The sequence below is a fragment of the Gobio gobio genome (assembly GCF_949357685.1).
Source record: "Gobio gobio genome assembly, chromosome: 13".
Classification (NCBI taxonomy): domain Eukaryota; kingdom Metazoa; phylum Chordata; class Actinopteri; order Cypriniformes; family Gobionidae; genus Gobio; species Gobio gobio.
The window spans coordinates 24,110,255-24,122,308 of record NC_137106.1 but is presented as its reverse complement, the minus strand read 5'-3'; the positions used below and the strand labels follow the sequence as shown (position 1 = coordinate 24,122,308).

General features: G+C 37.0%; 1 protein-coding gene across 2 annotated transcripts in view; it reads right to left on the bottom strand.

Annotated features, from left to right (window-relative positions):
* grid1a (glutamate receptor, ionotropic, delta 1a) overlaps positions 1-12,054 on the bottom strand; it is a gene marked incomplete at its 3' end in the record, with an annotated part of 383,513 nt that overhangs the window by 33,182 nt on the left and 338,277 nt on the right. For both annotated transcript variants that reach the window (XM_079832712.1, XM_079832713.1), the window contains exon 9: positions 3,519-3,620. In XM_079832712.1, coding sequence (XP_079688838.1) covers positions 3,519-3,620 — 102 coding nt within the window. The remainder of the gene's footprint in view (positions 1-3,518; positions 3,621-12,054) is intronic.

Below are 12,054 nucleotides of genomic sequence, written 5' to 3'. Positions count from 1 at the left end.
CATATGCTTGTACTTCATTCACATTCACTACTGTTCAAAAGTTTGGGTTTGGTAAGTCTCTTATGTTCACCAAAGCTGTATTTATTTGATCATGAATACATTGTGAAGTATTATAATTTAGAAGAAAAAAACGAATATATGTTTATTCCTGTAATGCAAAGCCGAATTTTAAGCATCACGTCTTCAGTGTAAAATGATTTTACAGAAATCATTCAAATATGCTAATTTGGTGGTTCTCATTATTATGTTGTGCTGCTTAATAGTTTTTTGCAGGATTCTTTAGAGTTCGAAAGAACAACATTTATTTGAAAAATAAATATTTTGAAGCATTAAAAATGTCTTTACTGTCAATTTGGATCAATTTAACGCATTCTTGCAGAATATTCTTGCAAACTTTTGAACAGTCTCACCCTTTTTGTGTGATTTTATTCTCAGTATATACAAGAGGATTCATTTGTAGAGGTTTTCAAACAATGGCATTTCCGAGACTTATTTTCCCACAATTCATATATCTCGCAAAGCATCTTGACAATAATGGGTAGGGCTAAAAGCTGACATAACCATTATTTGGAGTTAGTGTCAGACAGATTTAGATGGAATCTTATCATTTATTCATTTCAAGGGGTAGATGAAACCAGAGAGCAGTCTGACTAATATGTTTGGACATATTTCTGCAAATAAAAGATTTAATATTGATTGCAAACCTTATTTCAGTGGTGAATTCATCTGTTCATGTTGTGACTTGTGGTCTGATTGGCTCTCTGTCACATTCAAAGCAACGGCTGACGTGACACTTTTACCAGTGACAGCTGGGACCCTTTGGTCTCAGGTTAATCTAAATGAAGTGTTTCAGCTGACCTGTTACACCACGGCCAGGGGAGCGTGCAATGCCTCATCAGACAGAAATTACCTCTCTAAATTCACCAGGGCAATTTGCAGTAAGGCATATTGCCACCTAACAAGACTGGCTGTTTGAGAATCAGGCCTTGTGCACTCAAATACAGATAGGTGAAATATCTGAGGCTCAAGCTAGTGAACTGTAATTGTATTTAAAGAGAGCACAACAGTGATAGACTGGAGAATAAATAAAGAGCAAACCCCAAAGGAATCCCTGGCGAAAAGCATCAAGCATGACTAAAGTACTGATGTCTGATGAGACAAAAAGACAAAAACCACACAGCACAACCGTACCGTAACAACCAAACCATTTCCTGACTTGAGCTCTCAATTCAATTCTGATTTCTGATTTAATGACATAGGGCATATATCAAAATTTAATTTCTTAACAAAGTGTAAAATTATTATAAAATGATAAACTCAAGTATACTAAGATACAGGGCCCAATAATACACCTGGCGCAATGCGTCACCAGATGTGACGCAAGTGTTTTTTGCAAGCTTCATTTATATTTCATTTATTTTCACGTCCTACATCACTGTTGTTTAAATATCAAATGCATTTGCACCCATTTGTTCACCCATGGGCGTGCTGGTCTGAAAACGAGGTGTGTTCATGCGCATTTTTGGCACATTGCTATTTTGATTGAACTATTGCTATCATTGCTTTTTTGATTGAACTATTTTTTTTTATTTAAAGAGCGCATTTGTAATATGCACCTATAGGCGGGGCCACAGTGCGCATTCACTCTTCTTATTACACACACAGGGACGCGCAGTAGCACACAAACATTTTTAAAAATTAAAAATAAAAAGATTCCTCTCTGGAGAAGCTTTCAGACTTTCCACACACAAATTCTGGCATATAAATAGCGGATCTGCAATGGTGTGAGCGCAACTGGCTTTTAAAGGGAATGGGAGATGAGACTCTGATTGGTTTATTGCACGTTATGCCCAAAACACACCCATTAATGATTAAGAGAATAGGGACAACCCTTTTAGACCATCTTTCCCGTCGTTATATTTAAATGTATGCATTTAGCAGACACTTTTATCCAAAGCAACAACTGAGGAATACAGGAAGCGATCTTGTGGCGAAGAAATGCAAAAAGAGCTTGAAATACTACGTTTAGGACATTACTCAGAGCATCATACGCCATGGTAGGAAGGGAGTAGAGGAAGATAGAAGTACTTTTTTTTATTTATTTTTTTAAGATGTGGTTAAGTGCTCACGGAAGAAGTGAGTTTTCAGCTGTCTTTTGAATGTTGTCAGTGATTCTGCATTTCGGATGAAGGTGGGGAGATCGTTCCACTAGCAGGGAACGGTGAATGAAAATGTTCCATGAGATGGTGATGATACCATGAGCCGTCGCTCCTTAGCTGAGCGAAGGCTTCTGGTGGGGGTGTAGACTCGTAGGAGCGAGTCAAAGTATGCAGGAGCTGAGCTTGTGGTGGCTCTGTAAGCAAGCATCAGCGCCTTGAACTTGATGCGAGCAGCAAGTGGTAGCCAGTGCAGAGAGATGAAGAGACGTGTGACATGGGCCCTTTTGGGTTCGTTAAAGACAAGACATGCCACTGCGTTCTGGATCATTTGAAGTGTTTTGATCGCACATGATGGAAGTCCAGCCAGAAGCGCATTGCAGTAGTCAAGCCTAGAGATGACCAGGGCCTGGACGAGAAGTTGTGTTGTGTGCTCTGTTGGGAATTATCTGATCTTCCTGATGTTGTGCAGGGCAAACCTGCATGACCGAGCTGTCTTTGCAATGTGGTCTTTGAAGGACAGCTGGTCATCAAAGATTACTCCAAGATTTCTGACCGACCCCGAAGGGGTGATCAAAGATGAACCTAGCTGGATAGTGAAGTCGTGTTGTATAGTCGGATTGGCAGGGAATACGAGAAGCTCAGTCTTTGCCAGGTTGAGCAGCAGGTGATGTTCATTCGTCCATGCCGAGGTGTCCGCCAGACTAGCATTAAACTAGCAAAATTGAATTCGGACACACCCTAAGTGCGCTCAGTTAAAATAAGGCCCATAATCTTCCATAAAAGTATAGAAAGTTTGTTAGTCTTTTTGAACAATTCTTTAAAATATTCAGATCATATGAATCATGTATTTATGAATAAAACTATACTTGGTGCACTTTATAATTTAAAAGTCATTTGTTCATGAATTGGTATACTCTGGTGTTATTGCAGGCAGCCTGTGATGTGTTTTCCTTCATGATACACTGTCTATTTTTTCTTGAATGTTTCTCTGAATTTCATATCAAGTAGGACATGTTCTCTGAAAATAACACAAAGGTATTTCTGGAAAAACATTCTCACCATCCAATGATTATCTGCAGGGAACTGACTAGAATCATCATTATCCTTGCAGGCCTTGGATTAACATTCTTATCTAACAATCAGTGTTACGTTTAGGAATGGGGTTAGTGCCTTAAACAACATTCTTTCATTAATAATTCATTTTAGGTGGAGGGAAATGTATTGCTTGACAGGAATGTTATTCCAGGAACTTGTCCTACTTACTGTATGACATTTTAAAGTGATTGTACAGTAACCCGACATCAGTAAGACATTGATTGGACCTATGGGGAGCTGAATCAGATGCATAAAAATACGCACCAGTAAGGTCACCACTTTTAGAGTAATTCCTTGCATGCCATGCTCGGCCCGGTTCTCCCTCAGACTGCCGTTCAGCCCACGATCAGAGTCCCACGTCGCCAGCTGGAAGACATGAAGAGATTGTGATTGAGCTTTGATCAAGTTTGAGATGGCAGAAATGATTGCAAAGAAGAAGAAAAAAAGAGTACGCATGAAGAACTGGACAGTTGCTGAAAGCCAGGGATGACCGCACATGACCTGAGTTATTGTCCCCAAACGCTTATATGTCTTAGATAGACCCCTCACCATTGAGCAGAAATCCCCAGCTCTTTCAGGATTCATCTCAGGGGTCTAACTATTTGTGCTTTTATTACACACCCAGGTGAAAATGGTCATGTAAGTGTGTGAGGTGGTCACCTAGGTAACAGCTGTCACATTTTCCACTTCTCTTTTAAAACTAATATGGAACACAGACCCAAGTGCGTGCACATACACAAACACACACACATCTGCTCTTTGTCGATATGCTTTCACAGGCTGATGATTAGAGCCAATATCAGCACAGAAAACACAATAAAGCAGAAAACAATACAAAAAAAGAACAGCTATACCAAAAGTTTCTTAATTTCAGAAGGCCTTGAAGCTGAGCTGTGATGTTACTGAAAACAAAATCAACATCAATAACAATAAAAATATTCATTTGAAATGTAATATTCCTGAAGGATACAGATGATTAAAATAATAGTGTATAATAAAGTTTAAGGTAATATGAAGTTTTAGTTTTTTGTCGTTGAAATGCGCATCATCTTGTTTTCAGTCACAAAGTATGCAAATAGATGTAAGAATAATTAAAAAAATCAACCGCAATTCTGTATGGTAATATTATGATGATGTTATTGGGGCCATAGCCTTGTGGGCAGCACTTTGACATGTGGCACACTTTCTCATCTCCTAATGCTTCCTGTCTCCTTTTTACTGTCCCATCCATGAAAGATAAAGTAAGTATGAATAGAGTTAGTATTAACTGTTTTGGGCTGAAACAATTGCAGAGGTTTCAGGAAGAGGAAAAATAAAATTTCTGAGCAATATCAATAAAGATATGCTTCGAAAACATCACAACTAATATCCTAAAATGAAATCCTTTTTATTACTAAACATGCACTTAGGCAATATACAATACAAAACAAGCACAATAATCTTTATTTTATAGATTACTAGATTACTCTATTTCAGTATCTCTATATTATTCCATGAAAAACTATTTTCAGTTTTGTAGACATTATCCTGTATGTGAGTAGCATAGCAGCATGTTAGCCAGTATAGAAATGACAAAAAGAAAGCACTTAGATTTTCCATCCACGAGCAATGACAGTGCTTCTGTAAAACACAGTGCCTCACTTCAAGAGTGATACATCTATCTTTAACTTCAGAGCCATTCATCATAATCCCAATATCCCACCAGATCCTTTCCTCCGCTTTGACGGATTCAGCAGACAACTGCACTAACATCTCGATAAGAAACAACTCTGACCCTGAAATCATGCTTGGCTCTTGTCTGGCCAGCGTTTGACCCCCCCGGTCCTCTGTGAGTGACAGGATGACAGAGGCTTATAGCATCTACCCTAATGACATGTGTCATATATCTTCACTGTAGCGCCCAATACACAATAATAGCACCTACCTCATCCATAATAGCAGATTCAGTTCAGAAAGCTTTACGAGCAAGATATATCTAATATGATCAAATTAGGAAGAACAGAGAAATAAAGAAAGCAAAACATAAAGATATGAACAAAAAGATAACATGCTAGGATTTTGCTATGCTTTGCTTATTTTATTGAATCCTTTTAGCATTTCTCTTTGTTTAATGTTTTAGCAGTGGGGATTTTTCAGTGTCTCTTACTGCAGGTTACACCCATAGCTCGCAATAAGAGACAAGTGTCTTTATGAGAGGTTAATTTCAATAATTTATGTATTTTTATGATTTGTTAAAAAACGATTTATTAATTTAGGAAAAAAACCAAGGGAACATATTTACGAGTGACCCATTGAATCATTCAGGAATGAAACAAGGGACTTTCTTTATTAGTGTCAATTGAATCATTCACTCAAGTGATTCATTGAAAACATGTCATTGAATCATTCATATAGAGTAGTGTTTCTCAATGGGGGCAGTACCGATTCAGACACAACATAAAAACGATATGCTTTATCATTGTTTTCTGCTGGAAAAATGTATATGAATGCTTCTTGTTTGCTGATTGGCTGCAGTAATCTACATTGTTTCAATGCCAAATTTCTAAAGTGTTTATTCAACACTCACACTAAATATAATTGTATTTTTTTCCTTTCCGTTTATTAACATTATGAATGTATTTACTGTCTTTTAAAATGTTTATTACACATTTACAATGCAAGACTGGCAGCAACATACACTGTAAAAAATATTCTAGTGACTGGTCACATCAAAATTTTTCCGTTGGCCAAATTGAATTTCTGTGAATTGATACAATTTAATTCACAGAAATTCAATTTTGCCAACTAAAAAATTTAGATGTGACCAGTCACTAGAACATTTTAAATTGGAGACCTGAAATTTACAGTGTACCTATATCATAAGCACACCACATTTATAACATCTAAAAAAAAAAAATATATGATTTGAAATGGAATGGACTCATTACCAAGGTGTAAATGAGAACATAACTAAAATGGTAAATATTTTGACATAGAGAATTTCGCTTTTTTAAGTATCTGAAGCATTTAAATATTCTCAATATTCAATATTCACAAACTAATTTTATGATTTTTTATGACTTATACATTTCTTCCATCTACATGTGTGAATGTGATATTTTCAGGATATTTTCCGGAAACAGGATATCTTTTAAAACTAAGTGATACATATTATTTTGCAAGAGTATTAGGAAAGGAAGAACAAACCGAAAACTTTGTCTCTCTTTTTACCTTTGGGGCAGCAGGGTATGTCTGAATAAAAGTATCAGTTTCTTTAAAAAAACTAACAAACAAACAAACATTTGAATGGTAGTGTAAATATAATAATAGGTCTAATTATAATTAATTAGGGGCAGTAGGGGACCTAGATAATAGGTCGGGCGCTGGCCCAAAAAAAACTTGAGAACGTCTTGGTTACGTATGTAACCCTTGTTCCCAGAGGAGGGAACGGAGACGTAACGTCAGTGGCTGACGAATGAGCGAAACCCCCCCATTCATCAGTCACTGACATTACTCGGAGTGACTGAACGAAAGGGAATGTCTCGGTTACGTATGTAACCCTTGTTCCCAGAGGAGGGAACGGAGACGTAATGTCAGTGACTGACGAATGAGCGAAACCCCCCCATTCGTGACTGAACAAAAGGGAACGTCTCAGTTAAGTATGTAACCCTCGTTCCCTGAGGAGGGAACGGAGACGTAACGTCAGTGACTGACTGGGGGGTTCGCTCATTCGTCAGTCACTGACGTTACTCGGAGTGACTGAATGAAAGGGAACCACTGATATAGGGGATTCATTCAAACACTTACAGGAATGAAACGGCACTGTATATGTTGCTATGAGATGAGCAAAAGTGATTCAACGTTGTATCTTTTTTCATTGACACAGAAGTTGACAAATTAACTGGCGATATTGTGTCTAAAAAAGTTACTTAATGTTAAATTCTTGTTTATTGAAAAGCAGTGGTGGAATGTAATGAAGTACAAATACTTCGTTACTTAAGTACATTTTTCACGTATCTGTACTTTACTTAAGTAGAATCAATAGTGCATACTTTTTACTTTTACTTTGTTACATTTTGCAGCAATTATTATACTTTCTACTCTACTACATTTCTACAATGTTTCGTTACATTTTCTGATGAGTTTCAGGGCTCGACATTAACGCTTGTCCTCTTGTAATGAACTGACGGTGAAGCCCCGTTCACACCGCCAGCGATTTTGTCGCTGCATGTCGCCAGCGCCAGAGATTCATGTCGCTAGTGGGCGTTCCCACTACAGGTTGCCTATAAACGTCATTAGCAGATCACCCTCCTCCTTCCATGCATCATTTTTTAAAAATGTGTCTCTGTATATACACAGAGACATATAGTAAAGAACAGGGAAATTGCTAACAGCTAAAATCAACTTCTCCTCCATCTTGACATGACACCGCAGTAGCAGTACAGCAGACGGATCACGTGCACTCCACTGACTTCACTCCTATTGGTTGTCGCTCTATTGGTTGTTTCTCATTTGCATAAAGTTGAAATTTCTGAACTTTTGTCGAGTGTCTCAAGTCGCTTGATACGCCCACTTTCTGTCGCTGACGGTCACTGTCGCCAACGCTCCATTGAAATTAATGGGATTGTGTCGCTTTGTCGCTGGCAGTGTGAACAGGGCTTAAGGTTGCGCTGTTGAGGCTCGCGCAGCCTCATGAGGAGAAATGGAAAAAAAATCAGCTCCGCTCACAGAGAGAAACTCTGTCACATACTGCAGAAATGATTCAAAATGTGGATTTTATATTTAAAACATATAATACAGTTAAAAACATAAAATTACCAAGAGTGCTGTTTTCCTGAATGCCATCACGACTGAAAATGTGTCACTGATTTCATATGACACTGACAGTTGCATAAACAATTAATTAACAAAAAGTCACTTACATTTTAGATGCAATATACTGACTGTTTTTGTTCTATTTCAGCAGCGAAAAAGTTCCAAACAAAGCAGCAACAGAGCGTTACTGAATGATTCATGTTTCGAATGAATCAGTTGAATCAAAGATTCAATGACCTGTTCATAAACGACTGCTGCTGCATCCCAATTCGCATACTATCCGTAATAAATAGTATTCGAAAAAAGAATTTGTATGTCCCAAATCGTAGTATGTTGAAAAGAGTATTCCAAAGATTCCCGGATGGTCTACTATTTCCAGTCAGAAATCGAAGTGCAGATCGATGCGCACTCTAACGGCTGATATTGCCCACAACCCATTGCGAGATGGACAAGGATTCGATTAGAACTACAAACACGGATAAAAAGTGTTAAAAAACTACAAACATGACAGTTATGCGAGTCCGACGGTTAAGTAGAGAGGGTTAGATAAAGGTGTTTGAGTGAGCAATTATCAGTATTTAACCTGACGAAAAGATATTTATTCAATATTATCCACAATATATTTCACCTGCAGCAGCATTGAGAACTTTTGTAATGACACGTTTGGCTATTAACTTTTAAATGCATCATTATATTTAAACTGCAAACACATGAGGGGAGTCTCTGCATTAAAGACCCACGAATGGCAGATCAACGTACTACTACATTTCTCTCTGATACGGTAGGAAATTAAATTGAATATGGAGGATTTGAACTGGGACGATGATTGACAGGGCAGTTTAAACAGTGACGTAACTAAGTGACAGAGTCCGTTAAAGATGACGAAGTAGTATGTCCCAAAGCTTGCATACTCTTCTGTTACACACTCAAAAGTATGTACTTTTTCTTCACAAAAAGAGTACATACTTTTAGGATGTAGTATAAGTATGAGAATTGGGACGCAGCATGCCTCATTCTTGAACGAATCAGCCGTTTGAACGAATTGACTCAATGATTCACTCATTAATACCTGCCGCCACCTACTGGCAGTTTAGTTTCATGTTAAAACATTCTTTCCAACATTTCTTATTTGTATTCAAAAAAATATTTAAAACAATCTCATAACATTATTTAATTAAGTTGTAATTTTTCAGTGCAAATTATTCGATTTTATTGGTAACACCCCTACAGTGTCTTATTCTAATTTAATGTAGGCTATTGATAAAATGTAAGAATATAAAAGGAAAGCATATCCTATATTTAATAAGATTAGGGGAAATTTTTCCTTTATAAAAGGTAAAAATATCATAAATATGCAGATTTAAATATGTCTAAACTGTTCACTGAACACTATAGTGAGAATATTGCTTCAGAATAACCGATAACCAGAATCATAAGTCAGAATGTAAACTGGGCCACAGATGGTAAGCACAATTCCAATAACCCAAAACTAACTTAGTTAAAATGCCACAGCCCATAATGTTTTTTTATTTTTATTATTATTATTTTTTCATTAGAATATAGACATTAAGAGAATAAATTGTTATGCAAGTACTTATTACTTTTAATACTTAAAGTACATTTAAAATCAGGTACTTTTTACTTAAGTAGGGTTGTCATTGTGGTACTTTTACTTTTACTAAAGTAAATATATCTCTAGGTATTTGTATTTTTACTTAAGTACTGAGATTCAGTACTTCCTCCACCACTGTATAAAAGTAATATATTCGCAATCATGTGTCTGGTCTCAATGACTGGCCTCATCTCTGCCTATTTGACTCCACGACATAGGATTATCACAGTTTTCTTTTCTTTTTTTATTGAAGATATTTTGTCATACTATGTTGAGATTGATTTGTGAATCGTGTGATTTAATCAAGCCTTGTAGTCTTACTTTGGACTGAAGTTAAATCAGAATAGTTCAGCTGCCTTCAGAGAGCTGCAAGGATGAGATCTCTTCTGTCATACACACTTCAGTAAGCTGAAAGAATACCTCCGTCTTCTCTTTCTGCCCTGTTTTCCCAGGTGAGGCTGACAGGGTTTTTTCTTCTTTATTTTCTGTAGGTTTCCCCCCAAATTTTCTCTTTTAGCTTTTGCCTGTGCTGTTAAATAGTTAATCATGTGGGTGGGTGTTGACAGAGATGAGACAGCAATGTGGCTTGTCCACTGGAGATGTTCTGTCAGTGAACACTTGAATGCTAGATCTATCCCACAGCAAAAAAGAGGTCACTATCATCTGCAAATGTGTGTACCTCACACTTGCTAAAATTGTATGTCTCTTAAAGGGACAGTTACTCCCAAAATGAACTTTCTATTATTATTTAATCACCCTCATGTTGTTCAAACCCTGCACGACGTGACGTGAAAAACATAAGAAGAAATGTTGTAGAATTATGGCTTATATAGGAATGACGCAAAGGTAAGAAAACTAAATATCTGTCATTTTTAAGTCAACTATTCCTTTAACTGAGCAGCAAATATTCATAATAGATGAGTATCGTCACAGTAGTATCTACTTTGACAGAAAGCCCATTCACCGTTACAAAATGTATCCTCATGTGACCCAGGAATAGACTTTTGTCCACTGTAGTGGAAATTATATTTTAGTGAATTTCTCTGACATCATACATGTCACAGTTTGTGTATTTGTATTTTACTATTTCAGGCCCAATATATATTTACACCAGTAACACAAAATAGTTATGTAGTTATAATTGTGTGGGTGTGTTGGCATGGATGTCAGAGTGTGGTTTGTATGTGTGCAATAAAAAAAAGTGTGTTTGTGTGCATGTGTGCATGCAGGGCCGTGCACAGACCTTTTGAGGGGCATGTGCTGAAACTGAAAAAGGGCAACCCCTCTGTTCACCCGCCCCTAATACTTTATTATCAAACACACATGACATGCTTTATTTACATTTTTTGAAGATTTTCACTAGTTTTATGGGGGGGGGGGGGCTTTTCGAATTTCTGTGTGATGGTAAAATGAAGTAGAGCAATTTCGGCAAAACGCGGATTCGAACCGTGATCATTTTGCGTCAAAACTAAAACAAGCCATGCGCTTTACCCCTGCACTATCATGGATATCATTTACATGGTGTCTTCTGCAATTCTGACTGACCCAACCAGACCTTCTGTGAAAAAGACGGGCTATTTGCACTTAATGTAACGACATTACAACATTACTGTAACCATGTTTTACTACACATGCGAAAACGAGAGAGTATAGAGATTCAAAAATTAGCGAATATGTGCATATATCAACAACGTAAATGAATTAAACATGCGACCATGATATTATTACATGTTAACAAATTAATTGTATTCGCAATCATAAATCCAAGAACAAATTTCTAAGAGATATATTTGACCTAGATGACGAGGATCACTCAGTCACTTTGTGTAAGTTCCAGTAGGAAACAGCACGGGTGCTCTTGGCGGTCTATGGGCGCACCTTTGCTTATTTATGATTTTTCGGTGGCAAAAACAAATTAAATGTGGTTGTATTACTTATCAATATATTATTAACATTTTACAAAAGTCAAACTCAAATGCAGTTACCAAAACTATTGATTTATTGAAGCAGGAACAAAAAACACTACCACCAAAAAAAAGGGCACTTCGAAGTGTAAGGGCAAAAAGGGCATGTGCTCTGCACAGGTTGAGCCCTACCTGTGCACGTGCCTGTGTGCATGTGATTTTGAGAGAAAAATTACTGCAAATCACAAATCCAACCACTGTGTGTCCCAGTGGAGCTTTACTGGCATCTAATAGGGAAAATTTGGTACTGCACATAAATTAAACCTTACTGAAAGCTAATTTTTTTAAGATCAAATTTGGAACTTGTTTAGATTTATGGCTTTAATTTTCTAGCATTTTTGGAGTCAACATGTTTTGTTAAATATATATTTTATATAAAATAAAGTGCTGCCCGCGATCGTGTCAAGGATCAGCCAAATTTCCATGTTCC